Source organism: Portunus trituberculatus, chromosome 17, assembly GCF_017591435.1.
Source record: "Portunus trituberculatus isolate SZX2019 chromosome 17, ASM1759143v1, whole genome shotgun sequence".
Lineage (NCBI taxonomy): Eukaryota > Metazoa > Arthropoda > Malacostraca > Decapoda > Portunidae > Portunus > Portunus trituberculatus.
The window spans coordinates 27,303,062-27,327,524 of NC_059271.1; the positions used below are offsets into that span (position 1 = coordinate 27,303,062).

Genomic DNA, 24,463 nt, shown 5'->3' on the forward strand with positions numbered 1-24,463 from the left:
GTAGGGTGTTAGAAAAATTGGGTTAAGTGCAAAGATAGTTAACATAGTGAGAAGTATGTATGTGGATACAAGAGCTAAGTATAAACTAGGGATATAGAGACAGACTGGGTGAAGAGTGAAAGAGGAGTTAGGCAGGGTTGCATATTATCACCAACCCTCTTTAGCTTATATACAGAAGAATTGGCTGCTAGAATGAGGAGAATGAATGCAGGTGTAAATGTGGGAAATGATAAGATAGGTGTGCTCTTGTATGCAGATGATGTTGTAGTCATGAGTGAGTCGGCAGAAGAGCTACAGAGTATGCTTGATGTAGTAGATGGGTATGGAAGAGATTTTGGAGTGAGATTTAGTAGTGAAAAGAGTAAGGTAATGGTTGTGCATAGGTCAGAGGATGAGAGGAACCATGTGTGGAGATTAGGAGTGAATGAGGTGCAGCAGACAGATGAATATAAGTATCTGGGGATGTGGATGAGTCCGGATGGCTGTGTAAAGATTAAGAATGAGAAGATAAGTATGGCAAATCAGTGGGTAGGTCGTCTAGGAAGTGCAGCAAGGATGAGGGCGAGTAAATATGACGTGCTGCGAGAAGTTTGGAAGAGCGTGGCTGTTCCGAGCATCATGTATGGTATGGATGTGATTGCTTGGAATGAGAGTGAACTAGATAAGTTAGAAATAGGGCAGAATAGAGTTGCAAGAATGGCACTTAATGCACCTAGATATGCAGCAGTAGAGGCCCTTAGGGGTGATATGGGTTGGAGCACTTTTAGAGAGAGATATGTGAAAGCGACCCTAAAGTATAAGGCTAGGTTAGAACGAATGAATGATGCAAGGATAGTGAGAAAAGTGTTTCTGTGGAATGTCAGGAGTAGCAAGTGGGGGAAGAGGTGTGTCAGGCTGGTAGCAAAGAGTGGGTTAGTAAGTAGTTGGGTTTTTCAACAGGTAGAAGGAAGACATTTAGAGAGAGACTGGAGTATGATTGTTAGAAATGGAGAAGGTAGAGAATGGGATGTAAGGAAGTGGAAGAGTGAGATAGACAGAGTAGTGAAAGGTGTGGGACTGGATGACTGGAGAAATAGGATGGAGCAAAAGAGTACCTTGGTATGGTATAGAGAGAAAGAGGCCCCAATGTATGAAAAGTGGTATGACGGAAGCCTGGGTGGTGATCTTCTCTTCCGAGCTAGGGCACAGTGCATGGATGTGAATGCAAGGAATTATAGATGGTCAGAGTCCTGCAGCAAAGTGTGCCAGATGTGTGACTTGGGAGAGGATGAGACAGTGGAACATGTGGTGGTGGAGTGTGTGAAGTATGCCAGAGACAGGTATGAGATGATGCAAGTGGTGCTGAGGGAGCTGGGGCATGACAGAGTGGAGATGACAGGAAGGGAATGGATGGTGTTGCTGCTGGGACTGTGTGGGGAGACGAATGAAAGGATGATTGAGGCTGTGAAAGAGTTCCTGGAGAGAATGTGGCATGCCAGATGCAGGAACTAGTGGTGTGAAAGATGGTGATTGCCCTCTTTGTTGTCTGGTGTTCTTTTTGTTCCCTACAGGAGCTGCCGATACAAAGGCCTGACCCAGAAGAAATTCTGCGTCACCTGTACCATCAAGATCAAGATCAAGATCAAGATCACTGGCACTACATCACATCGCAGGCTCGCAGCAGCGGCGGCACCCGGCAACAGGACTCAGGAAGGTGACCCAGGACACTGCGTCTTCTGCTGATATTAGATCCCCTGTGAAGATTACCATCTAATACGATGGCGGAAAAGACTGCCCTGGTTCTTCTGGCAGAGGGAGCCGAGGAAATGGAGGCCGTCATTTCCATTGACGTGCTGAGGAGGGGTGGAGTAAGTAATGGTGCGGCGCTGCTTGCTATTGATGAATGAGACAGGCGGCGCTTGTGAGGCTGCTCTGCCTGCCTGACCTCGTCCCTTTCTTGCTGGGGTCGCTGTTTGTCTTCTCGGGAAACAGGATGGTTTATTAGAGTCATTGATTAGATACATAACTATTTTATTTGTTTTTTTTTTATATAGATACTGATGTAGGGTTATAATTTTCTATATGTAAACTGGGACTCTAGTCATGAGGCCTCATTCACATTATATACTGCTATTATACAGTAAATGCATTTAACTTGTAAGAAGAGCATGTAGTCATTCATAATATGTTCGCGTTCCCACACCACTTCTTACTCCCCAAATTAGCTTTAAGGCATACGAGATGTTTAAGAGTCTGTGGGAGTTTCACTTAACATTGGGATTTTTCTTTTCTTTTTTATCCTAACCTAGGGGTGGGCAAACTTTTCAGTGCTAGGGCCACATTAAAAAAATATCACAATCTTGTAGGGCCGCATACTATATTAACCCAAAATCATTAATATTCAAAATACACACACTTGCAGGAAGAAAATAAAATTATCACAATACTCTTTGGCATTTTATTAACTTGCTCTTTCAAATTTACAAACATTTGTTGGGCCGCATGAAATCTCTCTCTCTCTCTCTCTCTCTCTCTCTCTCTCTCTCTCTCTCTCTCTCTCTCTCTCTCTCTCTCTCTCTCTCTCTCTCTCTCACCGAGGCAGGAAGCAACTCGCATGGAGAAGTTAGAAACAGTACTCACTCTGTCACCAGGTGTTGTGATGCAGGTGGAAATAACCCGCAGAGTTATAAATATTCAAAATGAGGTCCATCATTAAATTGGCTAACTTAATCTTTGAGGATATTTTACATATGATTCAGCATTGAGTCCACAGTTATGCCATGATCCTTAGAATTCACATGTTCCAGCTCATGTTGACATCTTGTGTCATCATCGTACCTACAGTTGGTAGTATGAAGTTCTTCAGCCACATCAGACAATGATTGCATCTCATCTTGATCACACTTCATCTTGTTGGAATTGTGATAGTTCATGATTTGTTTTAGAATTTTTATGATATCTACAATTATGTATATGTTAGGTTCTACAGTATATTCTGGGGAAGGTCGGTGTGCTTTACATTTATGTTAATACTTTCAGGTTAAGGTAACAGTTGGTGGCATTGATGGCAGTGGTAGTGTGCTGTGCAGTAGGGATGTGGTGATGCTGCCTGACATGTCCCTGGAGGAGGCTGTGGCAAAGGGTCCTTATGATGCTGTAGTTATTCCAGGAGGATTGAAGGGAGCTGAAAATATTGCTCAGGTTGGTTGTGATGAGACAGATTTTAAGATGCATTTGGTGGGTTTTTAATACTTTTATTGTGTATGGTCATAAGAAATGGAAAAATTGTTGCATGACATTACTTAGCTCTTTCATGCCCTGTGATGCAAATGTCTCAAAATGGATTTATGTACATCTTAACTTCTAATGAGAATCACTTAAAAACTTCAAAATCCATCAAAAGTACATTTTATTTCAGAATTGCATCAAACTTTGTTCAATCAATGATCCAAGTTGGACTTATCAATAAAGTAATTGCCGACACTCTTGTATGTGAATTTCAAGATACATTTTGGGTCGGAACCATTGTCCATTAAGTGGGCAGCTTTTGACCATCACATGCCATTCCTATAAATTGTATTTTTAACTTAATGCATTGCCCAACATGTTTAAGTTTTTCATCAATTTTCTCAAGAATTATAGGTCTTAAAGTTTTAATAACATTCTAAAGTTCATGAAAACCTATTTTATCAGAACATAAAACATAAGAGATCACTGAAAATTTTGACCTTTGAAGTGTGCAATGTATTTTTTTGTTTCTATTATTGTATAGTTTATTTTTTAGTCCATAAGTTTTGCTTTATATTAACTTTTTCTATGAGCCAATGATATATATGAGTACTAAGAAAATAATTTTTGAATGAAATTGCTTACATAAAAGTGTTTTTGTGCATGGTCAGATTACTCCATAGGGGCTCCTTAGGGGACACTAGCTGTGTATTGCAGTAAAAAGTAAAGGCTTGTAAAACTGATCTTAAAGAGATTGTTGGTGTTATTTCAAATAAATTTCAACATGAAATTTTGTAAAAGTGATCACATTGTAGAAATGTATAAATTATGAAGGCTTTTCCATAATCACCTACACTTGTTGACAGAGTGCAACTGTGAAATCTCTGTTAGAAGAGCAAGAAAAAGCCGGGAGGGTGATTGGTGCTATTTGTGCAGGTATGTTTACTTGATATTTTCCTTGTCTTGAAAGACCTTATTGTCATTGAAGTTCATGAAGAGAAGAGTTCAGTGGTGATGGTTTGGTCTCATCAGTATGGAAGGTGTTGGTGGTCTTTGTAGTGGCATTCCCTGGTGTTTTCTTATACACTTGACCTTTGAAACAACGGACCTCCCATCAACGGATTTCGGAAACTATGGACAAATTTTGGAGTCCAGTTTAATCTACGGACGAATATTAAAATGCGCGATTGTCCGTTCCTGGCAAATTATTGTCCGGTAGGTGGTGGGTCGGTCGCATCATCAGCTGTTGGCCGCCATGTTTAATCTTCAGTCCATGCGTTTTCAACCAACAGCGAACATTGTCCAGTGCTTACCACGGCTTTTTTATGCATTTGTACCCTTCCCACGAGTGCTTAACCTATCCAAAATGCCTCCTAAACCTAGTAAACCAGTGAAGCGTAATTGAAAGGCTCTTCCAGTGGCTGCTAAGTTTGAACTAATACGAAAATTTGAAAATTTTACGTACATTTTATACAGTGTTTTACATACTTTTGCAAAGAACGGACTTTTACAATCCACGGACAGGGTCGTGCATGCATTTGTCTGTTGTTTTGAGGGTCGAGTGTATTGGTTTAGGTCACTTTTGTCTCATTCTCTTCTCATACAAGTATTTCAAGAAGTATCTGGTACCAAGTATTTCAGTAAGAAAAATGTAATCCTCTACATGAATTTTTCCCATAAAAAGAGTGCTTCAAGCTTGCTTATGAATGGAGAGAAGCAGAGCTATACTTGCTAATTTGAAAGTGAATTTATTTAAAAACACATTCAAATTTTAGATACAGTAAGTCCTCGTTATATGGTAGTTCATTATCTGGTAAATTCACAGTTACGGTATTTGGAAATTACCACCCTCAATTCGATATGCAGTAAGAAAAATTCACAGATACGGTATCTGCTCGTCATTCGAGAGGGCCCAGCGCGGGGGAGCAGGGGTGATGACGTCATCCACGACACACCTCACCCGCCACTCACAGTACTGACTTTAACTTGACCACCCTTGGAGCCTATTATCTCTTCCCTCCCCCCCTTTTTTTTTAACTGCATTACATATTACTTACATGCATTATTAATTAGATGAATAAATAGAATATTAAAGGGTCTATTGTAAGCACAAATATATTCATAATAATCATGGCAAACACTAAAAGCCTACTAGCAGCGGCGAACCATGCAGCAACTGATTAAGGGCACAGATGGGCCTGGCAAGCCCACTATCAGTGAATGGTGTAAGTCATATAACATCAAGCACGCCTTAGATAATATCAAGTCATCTTGGGACGAAGTGAAGACGACTACCATGAACTTGGCGTGGAATAAAGTATGGCCTGAATGAGCGTATGACTTCCCAGGCTTTCCTGAAGACAACATCGGTGCAATCAGAAATGACATAGTAAATCTGTGCCATAGGGCTGGCTTCGATGAAGTTGATGATGATGATGTTCAAGGTCTTTTGGAAAGCCATGCTGAATCTCTCTCAAATGACAAACTTATAGAGCTAGACAAGGCATCACAGGAGGCAGAAAACAGGGAGACGAGGAAGAAGAACCTGTGCGAGGCCTGGACATCAAAACTCTTAGAGAATGTCCCGGTGGTATCGAAAAAGCGCTGGAAACCCTGAAGGAACGTGACCCAAATCCTGCCAGGAGTAGCAAAGTGGCTCATGACGTAGAGAAAAGTGTCAAGAGTTATCAAGAAATCTATGATGAAAAAACAAGAAAAACTAAACAGTCCTCCATCTACTCATTCTTCAAGCCAGTCAGACATGCCGTCCGTCACACCTGCTGACTCTGCTACAGCTGGCCCTTCCTCAGTATCCTCTTTCTTCAAACCATTGAAACGTGCCGAACCTGCTACAGCTGGCCCTTCTACATCTGCTTCCGACAGTGCAGACGACAACGTCTTATCCTTGTCTGCCCACTCAGCGGAAGTTGAATAAGGGCTGAAATTCCTACTGTCCCTTAGCCTCGGGAAGGACAACATTTGATAGAATACATGGCGATTGAAAGGTAAATAAAAACATTTTCTGTTTATTTCTTGTGCAGTACTTTACTTTTTTCTGATGATTATTTTCATGTATTTTCATTTATGTAGGGGTGACTTTTGACATGGTGGAACGCATTCCCTATTATTACATATTATAATGGGTTCGTTATACGGTAAATTCGGTATGCGGTAAGGTTTTCAGGAACGCATATGTACCGTATAACAAGGACTTACTGTATTTGTATTTTGTAATCTATTTTCTTGATGTGCAGACCCAAAGGTTAGCATTTATGAACAGCCAGTATTTAAAGGATAACTATAGAGGTATTGTCCATCTTGAACGCTTTTGTGAGTAAAGACTGAAGCACTTGAGGTCATCTTGATGACATTTTGAATTAGATATCTGCAATAATTGTACAGTATGCTTGTGTAGCAATCAAGACTGTGATAAGGTCCTCACCTCCAGTGATTGACATGTTATAATTTTATTATATTATATATATTTAGATTTTGCAGTTATTCCTGTGAGAGCAATAGCTGCATAATGGTGTGCAACAAACAGGCAAGCCCCACTTAACCCCTAGCCGGCGGCAGTGGACGTTGGCTGTCTCCTAAAATGTGAATCGTCTATATATAGCTTCTGCCGCCTACTGGTGTGCAGCATAAATTTAGTTACACCGCATTTTGTTACGTTTTGACAGCATCTTTATATAGACTCTACCGCAATTTCGCGCCGTGTTTACAAGTTTCTCAAATCAAACTTTAGGCTTTAAAGTGAAATTTCTTTATATGTTTACTAGAATAATGGAGTCACTCACACCCACATTAAAAATGTGTCCAGGACTTGTGACCTGGATGTGGTTTCCTCCACCCTCCCAATTTTTTTGTTTTTGTTTTTGCTTTTCAGTTATGTGATGGTTTCCTCTCTTACTAACTCATCATCTAAATCATGCGCTAGAATCAGCTGTAAATCCTCATCAGTGATTCTCCTCCTTGTAGGAAGCATGGTTGTGCCTAAAATTCCCAAATATGTCCAAGAAATAATACTATATTGGTGGAATGACAGGCAGACAGGAGCACTCCACCCTGCCTGAAAGCTGGGAACAGAGTGTGGTATGAGTGTGAGAAGTCACGTACACCAAGGCCACTCTTGACTTGCCAGTTATCATTTTTGTGGCTCGGGGGCACTCACACGTGGCCGTCTATATATAGTCGATGCTTAGAAATACAAGGGATAAATTTTGGAGACGAGTCTATATATAGTCACCCGCAAATTTTGATACAATCAGGACCGTCTATATATAGTTCCACCGTTAAGTGCTAAGGAACCAATTATAACAAGTTTAACCCCTGACTTGAGCTTCCATTGAGAGTAAACAAAGCAAGAGTGCATCATAGTACAGTAAAAGGTTTAATGAAAGTAAAGATTATGAATTTAGACATTTAAGCAGGTTAATTTAAGACTAAGGGTGCATTTGCACTGGGAGCGAGAAAGCGGGCGAGAGTGAGAGTGAGAAACTTTAATACATGGCAAGCAATGGAGGTGGGCGCACTGACAGCGGCCAGAGGATGGCTGCCCCTCGGGTTGAAAAGCGAGAAAGCAAAAAGAGTCAACAGTTTACTTTTTTTGCGTGAGTTCGTCGGGTCGGAATGAGCTACGTCACCGAGATGTTTCTATGTTATCTGTTGTATCTCACCTCAGAAACTAGATAGGACATTTTGGTTGATACCGTTAGAGTCAGAAGTAATTGCACAACTCAGATATGTTTGCAGAATTTCATTAGAAACAAAGATAAAGAAATTATGACGAGTTGAAGTTAAAACACGCCTTTGAAATGTTTTATAACACATTTTATTTATACCCGCTGTATTCACCGGTTATGATATAAATGCTAGAATAAAATCTTTCATATTTTAAAGAAAACTCCTCTTAGCACATTGGTGTAAAGAGTTTCTTGAAATTTTGCCATGTAAACGAACCATGAGAGACTTTGCAAAAACATTTTCACCTCTATTCTTGAACATGCATTTTCATAGGCAGTGCATGGCGTATGAGGGATGACGCGCTGAGGTTTGTCTTTGCTTCCTTTATGGTAACACAATTGTTGCCTTTGTTATATCTCTCACATGATTACTTTACAAAGTAGTTATCATTATATTTTACCATATTATATCAATTTTCTTTTTTATCACTTATTGATTTGACACTCATCATCTAGTTCCATGAGCAGCATCTATACAGAGCTTTGGTGATAAACTTGTCAATAATAAATGATGATCTTGATCTCACTGCCCAGTGCCCATTAAATCAGCTGATGTGAGGGTGGGGCAGGACAGGGATCGGGGTGGGATTACTATAGCAACCCACGCCTCAGTCGGTCATATCCAAGCCACAGACAGGGAAGTTGAAATTGATCCAGACAGTAGACATGGATATTGAAGAGTTAATTGGTGAAATATTCCTCACATCCCGTATCTGGGATGCATCGAGCAACAAACAGTGACCGTAGCACCACAGAGGAAAAAGATAGTGAAAAGATTGGAGTTTTTGCTAAGTTCATTTCCATACATGATAATCTCTCTCTCTCTCTCTCTCTCTCTCTCTCTCTCTCTCTCTCTCTCTCTCTCTCTCTCTCTCTCTCTCTCTCTCTCTCTCTCTCTCTCTCTCTCTCTCTCTCTCTCTCTCTCTCTCAAATTACATGGTTTTGCCCGGTCACTGCTTGACAACTAAACAAAAATAGGGAGTGAATTTCTCTCTCACAGTCTTAGTGATTTTTAATGACTTTTCCCATGTGGTGGCTCAAAGTTCCCATCAATTTCATCACCAAAGCTGTTACTCCTCCTCTTCTCCTCGTGTACCATGTTATGTAAGACAAACAAGAGGCTTTGGTGAGAGCCACTGCTGTGTCAACACATGTTTCAATGGCCTTTGTCAGCATCCCAAATTTTGAAGTCCAATTTTTTGAAATCCAAAAGCACATCTTCCCGCGCTAGACAAACGGTAATTGAATATTCTTTTCTAAACATTTAAGTTTTGCATGAAAGGGACTTCGTTACTCAGGGGCACATATGGCACAGTATAAGAAGAATTTGGAAGCTAACTAGAAGAAAGACAATGGGGACGTGAGATGGTGGTATTCACCTAATTGCTGTCTTTATTTAATTTGTGCATCCACACATTCTTAAATCATGATAAAACTTGAGATTTCATGACATTGTCTTCACGTAACAAATTTTGGGACGTAAGCCCATCCATGGTTTAAGGTAAAAAATCTGCTAATGAGTGTCCGTCAAGTGTCAAATGTCAACTGACGCGGGCGGAAACCTGTTTGTTGCCATGGTAACTCGCCTGAAATCGCTTTTAGTGCAGCCACACTAATCCACCTGCCCTGGCACGCTCTCGCCCGCTTTCTCGCTCCCAGTGCGGACACGCCCTAAGTCATTATAATGTACACTATTATGTATGTAAGTAACTTTATAATGTTGATGATCTTAAATTTATGAAGGGAGGGAGAGTGGAGCGGGAAATACACTAGCTGGCAACCTGTGGAATGTAAACAAAGGGCACATCACTGTACTGCATACAAAACTTATGTCCACATTTCCACAAGGCTTTCCATTTTATCCATTGCAGAGTCATGAGTTCATATGATTCTTTTAGCTTGCAAGGAAGATATGATCTCACCAGCCTTCTTAATAGAGTCCGCTGACTTGAAAATGGTAGACAGTAGATGGAATCAAGCCATGGTGGCATGCAATTAGTTTTCTCGCCTCTCTCGTGACTGTGAATAATATCCAGTTTCACTTCGAGAGTAAGAGACTTTCTGGTCTTCTTAGCAACACTAGGTGTGTTTTGGTGGCAGGTTGAGTGAGGGAAGACGAGCTGCTGCTGACGCTGCTATTGTTTTGAACTAAGTGCTTGTGTTGTCCATGACAGGCGCTGGTGTATTCAAAATCCTGTGGGCTTGCGTGATACGGCGTGGCTTTCAAACTTGGAAAAAATTACCTGGATAAAATTTCGTTAAAGCGAGTTTGGTGTTCGTTAAATGAGCAGATGGTAGTAAAAGGAAAGCTTCGTTTTAGCGAAATTTCGTTGTGTGAACCTTCGTTAAGTGGGGGTTGCCTGTACTTGATATTACATACCCAATAGATCTAATTGATTTTTTTCAAACTTTTACTCATAATGATTATAATCATTGTTGGGTAAATCTAGATTATACAAAAAGAGTGTACATAAAAAAGAAAGTTACTGTGTATTTACTGAGTGATTAAGTACTGACTTTGAGGTTAGAAAGCTAGTATGGTATTATGGTCTTTTATATTAAAGTCCTCTCTCATAATGTAATTATATTCTTGAATTTTAGCTCCTGCAGTTAGTTTGGCTGGTATTGGCATTGGACAGGGAAAGAAAATGACATGCTATCCTGCCCTCAAGGACAAGCTGACAGGATCTGGGAAACATACTTTTGAGGATAAGAAAGTCGTCATTGATGGTAAGAAACATTATTTTTTCTATTTTTTTATTTTTATTTATTTATTTATTTTTATTTTTTGCATGTCATTGATGGTAAGATCAGCTGGTTTTCCATCTGTCTCTGGCCATGTCCTGTGTAATCAAATTGTGCCTTTTCTTTTATGAGTTATGTTTTACATATCTTTGTGATTAAAGCTGATTTAACTATTTTTAAAGCCTGGCATGATTTCATTTGATAACTACAATGACAATTTTTAATCAAACTACAAGTGTGTTTATGGAATCCATTTAGTCAATGATGCCCCATTCTTTCTCAGTTGATGTGCAACCTAAATCTGAACATCTCTTGTCAATTTGAATTTAGCTTCTGATGTGATAAATTGTTGCCAGTAACTGTCATTCAACTTGATAGATAGATTGATAGATTGTCAGTAAAGAAAGAACACAATACATTTTGTTCACCTCTCAAATTCAAGAGTTAACCAGTATTCCCAAACATTCATTGTGGTAAACTTTGGAACTCCCTTCCTGCTTTTGTACTTTCTCCTTCTTTTGACTGAAACTCTTTCAAGAGAGGTTTCAGTACAATTATCCTTTGATTTTTAAGAACTGTTTTTGACTTCAGAGACCAGTACCTGTGAGTGGTTTTGTTTTTTCACCTCTATTTTTTCCAAAGTGGTTGTGGGAACAGTTGTTTATGGTCATTGTATGTACAGTTTGAAAATTACATGATTTTTGTAGTTGTTAGGTAATCATGACAGCCTTCTTATATTACAAAAAAATGATCCAAATATTATTTATCAGATTTATTTATTTTTTTTCATGCAGGAGGGATACCAGCCAAGGGCAACAAAATATTGAAAAGAAGGCCCTCTTGAAGTGCTGGTTCCCTTAAAGAGTGTAAAGATTTATCCTAAATTAAGGAACAAGTGTCTTGAAACCTCCCTCTTCAAAGAAGTCAAGTTGCAGGAATATGAAAATACAGAAGCAGGCAGGGAGTTCTAGAGTTTATCAGAGCAAAGTATGAATGATTAAGAGTACTGGTTAACTCTTGCATTAGAGAGTTGGACAGAATAGGGGTGAGAGGAAGAAGAAAGCCTTGTGCAGCAAAGCCACAGGAGGAGGGAAGGCATGCAGTTAGCATGAAAATAGCGATAAAAGATAGAAAGAGATGCAACATTTCAGCGGTGAGAAAGAGGCTGAAGACAGTCAGTCAGAGAGGGAAGTGGATGAGACGATTCCACCCTATCTAATAAAGCTGTGTGAGTGGAACCCCCGTCCCCCCAAACATGCAGAGTAGTTCATACAGGAGTGGAAAAGACCCTTATACAGAGTTAGCAGTTGGAGGGGTGAGAAAAACTGGCAGAGATGCCTCAGAACACCTAACTTCATAGAAGCTGTTTTAGCAAGAGGTGAGATGTAAAGTTTCCAGTTAAGATTATGAGTAAAAGACAGACCAAGGATATTCAGTGTAAAAGAGGGAGACAGTTGAGTGTCATCAAATTAAGGGGATATTTGTCTAGAAGGTTGTGTCGAGTTGATAGATGAGGAATTGAGTTTTTGAGGCATTGACAACTAGCTACTAAGTTTCCTCTGCCCCAATCAGAAATCTTAGAAAGATCAGAAGTCAGGCATTCTGTAGCATCCCTGCGTGATCTGTTGACTCCCTGAAGGGTTGGTCTCCTCTGAAAGGACATGGAAAGATGTAGGGTGGTATCATCAGCGTAGGAGTGGATAAGGCAAGAAGTTTGGTTAAGAAGATCATTAATGAATAATAGAAAGAGAGTTGGTGACAGGACAGAACCCTGAAGAACACCACTGTTAATACACTTGGGAGAAAACAGTGGCTGTCTACCATGCCTGCAATAGAACAGAAACTTGAGATAAAGTTGCAGAGAGAAGAATAGAAACTGTAGGAGGGCAGTTTGGAAATCAAAGCTTTGTGCCAGACTCTATCAAAAGCTTTTGATATGTCTAATGTGACAGCAAAAGAGTCACTGAAATCTCTGAAAGACAATGACCAAGACTCAGTAAGGAAAATCAGATCACCAGTAGACTGACCTTGACGGAAGCCATGCTGGCTATCATATAGAAGATTGTGAAGTGACAGATAGATTAAAAGCTTTAGAAAAGCAAGGGACTAGAGCTATAGGATGGTAGTTTATGGATGAGAGTGATAACCCTTTTTAGGAACAGGTTGAACGTAGGCAAACTTCCAGTAAGAAGGAAACAAAAGTCGATAGACGTAGTTGAAAGAGTTCAGCCAGGCAAAGTAGTAGACACCTACCAAAACAATAATTTACTCTCAGTGAGATCTAGTAGCAGTAGTTCAGGGGGTGCTTTGAACTTCCCATTAAAGCTAGTTGTGATCTCCTTGTATGTTTCCCTTTGTGTCTCACAACTCAAGGGAGCAGTCACAGCCTGCGCTCTAAAGATTTCTCTTCCTTCTCACAAAACTACATGCACTTAGCATACACATACCCTTTACTTAAAATTCAAGATAAAAAATGGCAACTCTAAATCCAGCCTCAGAGTCCCCTTCTGGGGAGGGACCAGAAATGTCTCCAGATTGGACTGCTCTCTCAGTGGTGACTTAGAATGTCTCGACACCTCCCTCAACTTTTTTTCATTAACTTTGCAGTTCGTGGACGTAGATCTGAATTTTAATCTGTAGAACACCACCTCTCCTCTACTAAACCTCATCTTTTCCTTACTGAAACACAGCTGTCTGAGGCAACTTTTCTGTTCCCTCTTACTTTTTCTACCTCGTTTTCTATACATAGCTGGATACTGCGTCTGTGTGCGCAATGACTTAACTTGCTCTCGTTGCCACGTTCTTGAATCTTTTCCTCCATCTGGCTTTGACTCAATAGTCACTCTCTATCTAAATTTATCTGTGCTGTCTATCTCTCCCCTAACTCCTCTGACTTGTAAATTCTTTGACTATCTAACTTCCAAAGTTCCACATTCTATCTCTCTATTGTTTTGTGAAGATCTCCATCCTTGGCGATTTCAATGTTCACCACCAGCTTTGGCTTTCCTCTCCCTTCACTGACCATCCTGGTGAACTAGCCTTCAACTTTGCTATCCTCCATGACCTTGAGCAACTGGTGCAATGCCATACTTGCATTCCTGACTGTCTTGGAGATATTCCCAACATTCTTGATCTTTTCCTTACCTCTAATCCTTCTGCTTATGCTGTTATCCCATCTTCTCCATTGGGCTCCTCCGATCACAATCTCATTTCTGTATCTTGCCCTATTTCTCTAATTCCTCCTCAGGATCCCCCAAACTGGAGGTGCCTTTGGCACTTTACCTCTGCTAGTTGGGGGACTTGAGGAGGTATTATGTTGATTTTCCCTGGAAAGATTACTTTTTCCGTGTCAGAGACCCATCTCTGTGTTGAATGCATAACAGAAGTGATAGTGTCTGGCATGGAGGTGTGCATTCCTCATTCTTTTACTCAACCTAAACCTTCTAAACCTTGGTTTAACACAGCCTGTTCTTGTGCTAGACATGATAGAGAGGTTGCCCACAAAAGGTACTTGAGCCTTCCATCTCTGAATCTCATGGACTGTATATTTCTGCCCAGAATCATGCCAAGTCTATTCTTCAACTTGCCAAACATTCCTTCATAAATAGAAAATGTCAAAATCTCTCAAACTGAAACTCCCCTTGAGACTCCTGGCAACTGGCCAAAAACATCTCCATTAATTTTACTTCTTCATCTTTCCCTCCCTTATTTCGTCCTGATTGCACCGCTGCCATCTCTTCTATCTTTAAAGCTGAACTCTTCTCTCAAACCTTTGCTAACAACTCCACCTTGGATGATTCTGTGCTTGCCCCTCCTCCCTCTGATTATTTCATGCCTACAATTAAAGTTCTTTGTAATGATGTTGACTTTGCCCTTGCAGGCCTAAACCCACAGAAGTCAGAGGGAGGAGGAGAGGGAGGGAAAAATAAAGAAGTAAAGTTATTGGAGATGTTTTTTGGCCAGATGCCAGAAGTCTTGAGGGGAGTTTGAGTTTGAAAAATTTTGACATTTTCTATTTAAAAAGATAAAGATGTTATTTAAATATAGGTATTGACATAGAAATGCACATGTGTTTACTCAGCTAATCAATGGGTTGCTTTCTCTATGTAATGCATTCTCAATATTTTTTAGTAACGTATCATTACATGTAGTTTACGTATGATTTTTTTTATTTATAAATTAGGACAGCACTAAAATGTTTTATTCACTACTTCAAAAATAATGGTTTAGATATCCATAATTGGTTCTTCAAAGTTATTTTGTGATCTACAATAATTTTTGCACATATATTCAGTAGTGATAATAGCAATTGCATCAGTATATCAATGTATGTTGCATGTGTATATGCATGATGGTACAGCTGCCTTGTGATTGGTTGATAGGATTTTAAGAGAAAATTACTGGTTTCTCGTGAGGCAGATTACCACAGGAATTGAAACTGAAAGTGTCAACATCAGAGTTCAAGAAGTATTGTATGTGGTGCTGTTTCTAGGTCTTCCAGATTTTAGAGGTGAGGATGAGCTCTGAGAAAAATCAGAAGCGGTATGGATGTCATTATGATTTGCTGTGGTATCTCATTGATGTATGAAATATTTCTTATAACAGGTCAGTTCATCACATCCCAGGGACCTGGAACAGCTTTTGACTTTGGACTTGCTCTGGTGGAGAAGTTGGTAGATTCTGAAAAGAGAGCAGCTACTGCCAAGGCAATGCTGCTTCAGTAGATAGTACCAAAAGTGCTCATTGTGTACTTGTTTTTCTTTCTCTGAAGAGAACAGTTTACAATGAATGTATAAGATTTTCTTAGATGGCTTATTACATTTGATGGCTTATTACCTTTTGCTTACCTTTTGAATTTTGAAGGTATCATATAGCACTCTTTGGCTCATTAAGAATATAATTGACTTTTTTTATTTTATTCTACTTTTGTTATTCTGATTTAATTTTGTTCTGATGGTATTCAAAAATTTTCTGCCATTGAAAATAGCCTAAAAATCTTGTATAGGACTATATATATATATATATATATATATATATATATATATATATATATATATATATATATATATATATATATATATATATATATATATATATATCAGCTGGTCCTCATTTTTTTTGCCTTATTTTTTTTTTTATTTATTCATCTATATATTGATTTTGTTTATTATTTGACAAGGCTTTAGTATTAAACTTCTGGATATCAAATTACTTTTTTTCTTGTTTAATTGGTCATTTCTTAATGAAAGCATGAAATACTTTCATGAATTCAGTCTGCTTGACACTACAAATGACTAATGGGCTAAGTTTGTTTCTGTATACTTTATCATAACTGTGATACTGGTGGAAGACAGCTGCAGTAAGAAACATGATATATGTTCAGGTTTTCAGTAAAATATTAAAGCAAAGATTGTTTATATATTGTATTTTAGATTTTACCTTGGGAAGTAGTTCTCTAGATATTGTAAGTTGAGGAAATAAAATGATAGGTTTTCAAAAGGTTAACATGGCATAAGATCACAGACTTGAGTGTTATGAAATAAAAAATTGTGTCTAAGGAGGAGTAGAGAGGTGTAAGTTGTTGTTTTGCCTGCATCAATGCCTGGATCAAGCTTGGAAATGGAATAGATTAAGCAAGTGAAATAGCAACCTGTAGAAATGAGTTACTGTATTTGAGAAGGGCATGCTGAGTATTCATGGTCACGTGCTGGTCATCCAACTCATTCCAGAGCAAGCTCAGAGCTCATAGACTGATCTTCAGGTATAAGTGAGACCACACCACACTCCACACACCGGGAAAGTGAGATCACAACCACTTGAATTACATCCCATATATACTTGCTGCTAGGTGAACAGGTGGCTACGCATTAAGAGGCTCGCCCATTTACCTAGACACAGTGGCGTAGTGGACCATTTGTCGAGTGGTGTAAAGTTACCTAAGTGTCACCATGATACTCAGGCTCTTGGCGGTTACACCAAAAATATGCTTGGGTGGTGATGTGGGCCCTAATATGGGTAACACGATAAATGAAATTACCTGTACCACAAATAGATGGAAGCTGAACAATGCTTTCTATACATATTCTTCAAGTATGCCTACAGGTGCTATAGGCCATAGAGTAATAAAAAAAAAAGGAGTATAGAACAAGGAATGTATTTAGTATGGGAATACTGGGAGAATAAAGAAGAGCTTGTATGTAAGCACAATAGTTGAATGCTCTAATAAGGAAGGCTGCTTGGAAGGAGGCAAGATAAAGGATTACATGTGTGGAAGAGGTGCTAGTAGAGGCTGAAAACAGCAATTTTGAGTGGTATGTTTGGACAGGTAGAGGCACTTCGGCTGTGCTATGGCCAGCTGTCATGGGGGGATGCTTGTAGAGCAGTGGTGCTTAGCTGTTTTACTATCACACCCCTAGGAATTTGTCCTCTTCACATCCCTGCCCCCTTATTGTATCTATGAATACAATTCCCTCCCAGATTTTAAAGATAAAGGCAATACTTTTGCATTTTTCATAAACTCACTACTTGACCATGTTCTCATTAAAAGAATGACAATTAGAATTAGAGAAATCCTTGCTTTTTCCCAAAGGCTTATGCCTTCCGTGAAAATCAATGACATCCCCATATTTGGTTACGCCCCCCAGGTTAAGAAAGACTCAGAGAAAGTGAGTTGTCAGAGAGATGGAGAACAGTGTTATAATATTTTTAAGACAATATCTTCCAAACTGCATTGTAATTTATGTACCTATATGTTCTTTAATCTGTTTCCCAGTGTTTTAAAATATGAGTTCAATATACATATTTCCCCCTTTAGAAAAGTTCTGGATTAATGAATTTTCACCATTAAGTAATAAATACAACGTTATTTTTTCTTTGATGAAATGTTTTTACAAGTTTTACAAGTGAGATGTCAGGACATTTCAGAAACACCAAAAACACTTGCCAAATGCAACCAATTTTTTTTTTTCTCTATGATGAACTATTTCACAAGTGAAATATCGGGACACTTCAGACACACCAAAAAAACACTTGTCACTGAACACCACTGGGAGCAGTTGGAAACACCACTGCCCCAAACATATGAGTGGCAAGGCTCGCTATCACTCTTAAGGCTGTGGTTTTCAAATTTTTTGTCTCCATTCACCTATTCATGAATTCTTAACAATTGTGTGGCTCCCCTTCATTTATATCCAAAATCCCATCCCCACTTCCCACCCCTTCCATCCCCCCAATAAAAAAAAAGATATATATATATATATATATATACACACACACACACACACACACACACACACAGTAAGTCCTCCTTATACAGTACTTTGATATCTGGTAAATTCACAGTTACGGTGTTTAATAATACTACCCTCGATTCTATTTACGGTAAGAAAAATTCACAGATACGTTATCCGCTCGTGTTATGTTTATACTGTACTGTAGCGCCACCACGCCGCGCGGCCACCATAACAATCAGCTGGCAGTCGCTTGACTCTTCTCGCGTTTCCTACTGAACACAAGTTAAATCCTTACGGTGTGTTTTTTGTGGATATTATAAGAGCTGAAATCCCTACTGTCCCCTAGTCTCAGGAGGGACATCATCTAATAGAATACGTGGCGAATGAAAGGTAAATACAAACTTTTTCTGTTTATTTCTTTTGTGCAGTACTTTAGATTGTTGTATATGACTATTTTCATGTCTGTAGGGGTGACTTTCGACGTGCTGGATGATATCCCCTATTATTACATGTTATAATGGGTTCGGTATACGGTAATTTCGACTTGGGATAAGGTTTTCAGGAACACATATGTACCGTATAACGAGAACTTACTGTGTGTATATATATATATATATATATATATATATATATATATATATATATATATATATATATATATATATATATATTACACACACACACACACACACACACAGTCAGCTCTCGATTAAGTCGAGTTTGAATAACGTGATATCAATTTAACGTGACAAAATATTAAAGGAGACATGATTAAATAACACAATTTACATATTTAATTTAACACGGGTTAACTTGACTTGATGACGCGATGCACACTCATGCTGAGACGCTCTTGGCTGGATTCTTAAACAATACCTTCCACCTTGGTCAGTTGAAGGATATCGTCTGGGAGAAATCAGTCTTAAGAGTGAACACGCCGCCTTCCCGCAGCTCGGGAAGGCAACGATCAGGCAGGATTTATCTTCGCTGCGAAGATGAACCAAGAACCATGTCTTCGTTATTACTTTCGCATAAATTTTGCCTAAATACCTATTATTATATATATTTTTTGTGAACCTAGTTCATCCTGGAGGTTTATTAGTGACGTCATCCCTCAGGCAAACAATAGAGCAGTGGTTCCCAACCAGGGGTCCATGCACCCCAAGGGGTCCATGGAAGAATTTCAAGGGGTCCATAGAGATTCTACTTATCTTTTGATTTATTATACTGGAATTAGGAGACATGCAGCTCAGAATAAAATTCATACTACTGTACACAATCCTTAAAACTGAATGCTTAAATGCTAGAAATGCTCTATATTAGCTAACGGGGTCAGGGTGTCAAATTCACGGCCCACGTGACAAATTTGTATAGGATGGTCATGAGTAGCCCGCGAGATGACAGGCTTGATCTATTTCGTTGTAGGGGGTCCACAAGTGAAAAAGTGACTGGAAAAGGGGGAACGGGACCAAAAGGTTGGGAACCACTGCAATAGAGCCTCTTAATGCCTTCCTCCTCTGCCGCCATATTTATAGTTGGGTGGCGGGGGCGAGGCGGAACACAAAGTGGAGGAGGAGGAGGAGAAAGAGGAGAAGGGTTCGAGAAGTTAGTAATGGTGGGTCGGTAGGGTGCATGGGTAGTGTGGGGAGGTGGAGGGGTTTGGGCTTGGTGTGAGAGGGTTGGGGAATAGGGGTGATGGGTGGGGAGGGTCGCTATGAAGTGGGGAGAGAAGGAGGAGGTGATGGAAGACCTCTGGAGGCTCGAATGGGTGAGCTTGAAGAATGGGGAGGGACGAGGTGGGGAGTTTGAAAGGAAGTGGATGGTAGTGGTGGATGTATAATGGTGATAAGGACGTGATGTAAGGGAGGATGAGGGATTAGGATTTTTAGGAGAGGTCAGGATGTATGGTTATGGACGTGTGTGGAAGGACATGGACTTGTGTGTGAAGTGCCTGGGAGAGATGGAGTGTGGATGAGTGTGAAGTGGATTTGGTTAATGTCTAGAATCAGTCCATCTCAGTAGCATATAAAACGACTACATGTTGGTTTAATGCTCACTTAACTTCTTGTTTACAGATTTTTTTTTTCTTACTGGCGTAAGCCTTTTATCGGCTTATAGTGATGCTTTGGAAAACTCAGAAACAGTCTTACAAGTGGTATTTTGGAGTCTTTCTCTTCTTCTTCTTGTGACTGTTAACATTAGTAGGGCATTGTGGGTCCTGTGGGAATTGTGATATCTATAAATCATGTGTCATGGACATCCAACGAGAGCCCGCCATGCTGGTAGTTAGTTAAATGACATATCACAGCAAAATGAATCACAAACCTTTAATTGACTACGGGACATGCAATGAGAGCCCGCCATGCTGGGAGATACTTTTTTTTTTCTTTATCTATACTATGTGGGCTTGTCACAGGAATTTATGGGCTAAAGGAGATACTTTTTGGGGCACCTCCTATCTCAATGCCCACCCGCTAGGAAACCGTTGCCCCGAGTGAGGAAGCCCAACCTACACTCGGACCGTGGACAGGATTCGAACCCGTGTGCTTGGAGACCCCTCGGACCCCAAAGCACGCATGGTTCCACTTGAGAGATGGTGAACCATGTAATTTTGTACCATTTGCTAAGCTGCTTTCATCATGGATGCCCAGTGCTCTGACCGTGATTTTATTTATTTATTTTATTGTTATTATTATTTTTTTTTTTAGTTCTGTCACCGCTACATCGCGAGTTTATTTTCCGTACCAAATTGTGAATAATATCAAATATCATATATTTTTGTGATTTCCTTGAAGAGGTGCAGCACGACAGCACCATGTTAGCCTGTTGAGGGGGAGGGATTGTAGAGGGCCCTACGGTTATTTGTGAGCACCATTGTCGATGCTTTGCTACATTTTGTATGTAAGTTGAAATTAGGTTATGTTTCAGTTAAGAGGATCGGGGTGTGGGTGCAGGCCCCACGGCCATTCTAGAAGAGGGATGCGGGAAGAGTGCAACCATGGTACAATAACTGTACCATGAGTGCAACCCTCTCTTCTAGTCTACAGTGAATCGTTGGCAAATATAAAAAAAAAGAAAAGAAAAAAAAAACATGGTATATAATTATCATAATGTCATTTTTCCCTTTTTTTGAATTGCCAAAAATGTTCTTGTTGTATATATTTACCGTAATTGACTTGAAAAACAAAAATGTATAGGTTATTGTTGAAATATAATAGGTATTTTACGAAACTTCTGATTGGAACCAAACTCAGGGGTGAAATCCACGAAAACTGTCAGTAGCACGTCGATGATAAAGGCGGGTTCACACGTATCAATATGCGATTAAAATTGCAAGTCGGTAGTTTTAGACTGAATATAGGTAGCTAGCGACTGGAAAAACCAGTCGCAAAATAAGACCAACATGTTAGTCTTGTTCAGTCGATTTGCTATGTTGTTTAAGTTGTGGCGTCATGGAGAAATGTTTGAAAACGTGGTATCCAGATGTAGAGAAGATGTTGGAGTTGGTGGAAGAAAAAAAGCACATCTGGGGCCTTGAAAATGAATTATATAACAAAAAAAGGCGTACGCAAATTGACGTTCGATGAGATCGCTGCCACCCTCCAAGAACTATTTCCGTATATGCAGGCCGAAGGTGTTGGCTCGGGTGTCCCCAAGGATTCTTGCATATTCCTTGGGAGTTCCTTAGCTTCCCAGTGAAATCTGATGGCCGCTGATTTAATAAATACCCCATTACAATTTCGCATACACACATTCACACGCACACATACGTTCATTCGTAACAATATTATGTAACTTTTTTAAAAATTTTACCAAAGTAATCAGTAAAAAAAAAAAATCTTGCCAGGATAGTGATGTATTTTTTTTTTTCAGATTTCCAAAAGGTATTTAGATATAATATAATTTGCTGCATTATTTGCACTATAGCTAGTCATGGCACCCTAAATTCTTGCTGTGGCCACCATTGGGAGCCATGGGCCCCAGATTGATAACCACTGTTCTAAAAGGCCTAGACTCCGCTATATGGACGTTTGTACGGACTTCAGCTGAGATAAGTACTGAATCGAAGTAGACGCCACATATACGTGTTCCACTTCCGGTGCGGAATGTGTGTAAAAGCCTCGAACATATTCGTAGCATGCTCGTATAAGTTTCGTAACATGTTTGGAGCATTGTTCGGAAGTAAGTGGTAAGAGAGTGCCAAGTCCTGAGTGGTGAGAAAGAATACGTTCTCTGAAGAACAGTTTGTTGAGAACCTACATGTTTCCTGGTGTTCTGACACCGTGAAGCCTTCCTCGTGGCTGGTGAGTACCAGGATGATGTTCTATTTATTCCCAATGCTCATTATGCATGTGCATATTTTCATATGTTATAGGATTCTTAACATCACATAACCTACTTGATTGTTGTTTATCTTGGGTTTCGATATGATATGGTAGGATTGTCCTGCATATATTTGTTTTCCACTATGTGTTTTTTCATATCGTAGACTATATGATTGTTTGTTGGTTAGGCTTTGGGTTAGGCTTAGGGTTGGTTTGATTGGTTAGGTTTGGATGGGATTATGTTGTGATTGCCTTGTGTTGTTTTGTTAGGATAGCTTGCATGGATTTGTTACTTTCCACTTCGCAGTTTCATTTAGATTAGTACTTAGTAGACTACGTATATTGTTTTGTTGGTTAGGCTTTATTATTGTTTTGCAGTGACGGGTTAGATTTGTGACATTAATGGAAGAAATCAAGTGATTAATTACTTCGAGAGACTAGAGAAATCAAGTACAATATATTAGCTGCTTAGTTGAGACTGCGAATTGCACATCTATTGTGTGTGTGTGTGTGTGTGTGTGTGTGTGTGTGTGTGTGTGTGTGTGTGTGTGTGTTTCCTTGGGGAATTTCAAAGAATATATAACTTAAAGGCCGGTTCACACGTGCCAATTTGAGACTGAAATTTTACGTACGTAGAGTTTCCGACTCAAAATCGATGCCTGGCGACTGGAGAAAGCAGTCGCAAAACAAGACCAACGTCACGAAGAAAGCTTTGAAAATGTGGTATCCATATATAGAAAAGATGTTATTAGAGTTGGTGAGGGTAAAGAACACATCTGGGACCCCAAAAATGAATTATACAGGAAAAAAAAAAAAAAAAAGCTTGCGCAAATCACCGTTCGACGAAATAGCTTCCACTCTACAAGAATTGAAGACTTGTCAGGACTTAATTTGATCGCAATTGTGCTTAGTCTTCTTAAGATCAACACTTTTCTTATGAGAAATGTAGACTAATTTAGAGTGTGGTAGACACTCCTTCTACTTATCCAGGGACGTACCCACAGGCAACCACAGCTTCAGCATCGTCACTGGAAGAAGACATCTTGGCAGTTAGCTGTTTGTTTACACTCACTTCTCGCCAAGGCACCAACTAGTCGATACTTTCAAATCACTTTGTGTATGACACTTTTTGACTAGAAGGGATGAGTCGGGAACTCTACCTACGTAAAATTTCAGTCGAAAATTGGAACGTGTGAACTCTCCTAAAACTTGTTCTTGTTGAAATTGAGAATTATTAAGCAAAATAGTATCTAAACAGGGATTGAAAAAGATATAGTCTAGTATATGATATAAACTTAGATTCAATATAAAGAAAGTTTTCTTATATGAACCATTTTCAAAGGCCACAGAGATGAATTGTGTTATCATGGGCGTTTCTCACATTGATGTCGTAGAGTCCCCGTTAAACCATCACTGGCATCTTGGAAATACCCTTGAAAACCACAATCTTCCATCCATAGTAGAGACAAAGCTCTCTCTCTCTCTCTCTCTCTCTCTCTCTCTCTCTCTCTCTCTCTCTCTCTCTCTCTCTCTCTCTCTCTCTCTCTCATAAATGCATTTGAGGAAGACCAGGGACTGACGGTGTTTTATTTATTTTAAATAATATATTGTAACCGCAGATATGATTATATTCTGAGTGAATTTCATATATTTGTCTACTGCAGCGGCAACTTGTAGCCTACAGTTACCCGTGCAACAGACTAATGAAAAGCAAAGCTGGAGTAGGGTGCATATTGCGAGTTTTTCAATACTTGGGGCTCGGGTGGAATTTGTCTGTTCATACTTTGTCGTCACTATCATGCACATTCTCTCTCTCTCTCTCTCTCTCTCTCTCTCTCTCTCTCTCTCTCTCTCTCTCTCTCTCATTTGGATCCTTTTATCATATTTATATTCTTTAACACTTCTTGATGTGGTCATGTATCATTGCAGCGGCGCAGCAGAGATTGAAGGTTGCCATGCTTATACTCGTATGCAATAGTCACTCAATACTTCTCTCAAGGACTGCCACTCACCCATCGATGCTGTCGTGTCTGGTCAGTCTCCGGTGCAAGGCTCGAAGGAATATAGTGTGCATATAGTTGGTTGTTGTGCAATACAAACAAAAATGAATGAATTATTATTTCTAATATTTTGTTTTGCTGCCAGTTAGTTCCTGCAATCCTTAGTTTCTAGTTCTTCATTGTTTTGGAGTGTGCAGTGAAATGTTTAC

The 24,463-nt window shown here is 39.5% G+C and overlaps 1 protein-coding gene across 1 annotated transcript; it reads left to right on the forward strand.

Annotated features, from left to right (window-relative positions):
* The first annotated feature begins 1,615 nt into the window (after positions 1-1,615).
* LOC123505191 (Parkinson disease protein 7-like) lies at positions 1,616-16,105 on the forward strand. The gene is made up of 5 exons (XM_045256358.1): positions 1,616-1,847; positions 3,019-3,180; positions 4,074-4,143; positions 10,554-10,682; positions 15,303-16,105. The coding sequence occupies exons 1-5, from the start codon at positions 1,758-1,760 to the stop codon at positions 15,419-15,421; spliced, it is 570 nt and encodes a 189-aa protein (XP_045112293.1). The 5' UTR covers positions 1,616-1,757; the 3' UTR covers positions 15,422-16,105.
* Positions 16,106-24,463: the final 8,358 nt, after the last annotated feature.

Bases quoted from the DNA above. Each gene is read 5' to 3' on its own strand.
- LOC123505191 (XM_045256358.1), top strand. From the start codon at position 1,758: ATGGCGGAAAAGACTGCCCTGGTTCTTCTGGCAGAGGGAGCCGAGGAA. The intron at 1,848-3,018 runs GTAAGTAATGGT...TAATACTTTCAG, and splicing joins ACGTGCTGAGGAGGGGTGGA to GTTAAGGTAACAGTTGGTGG. The intron at 4,144-10,553 runs GTATGTTTACTT...CTTGAATTTTAG, and splicing joins GATTGGTGCTATTTGTGCAG to CTCCTGCAGTTAGTTTGGCT.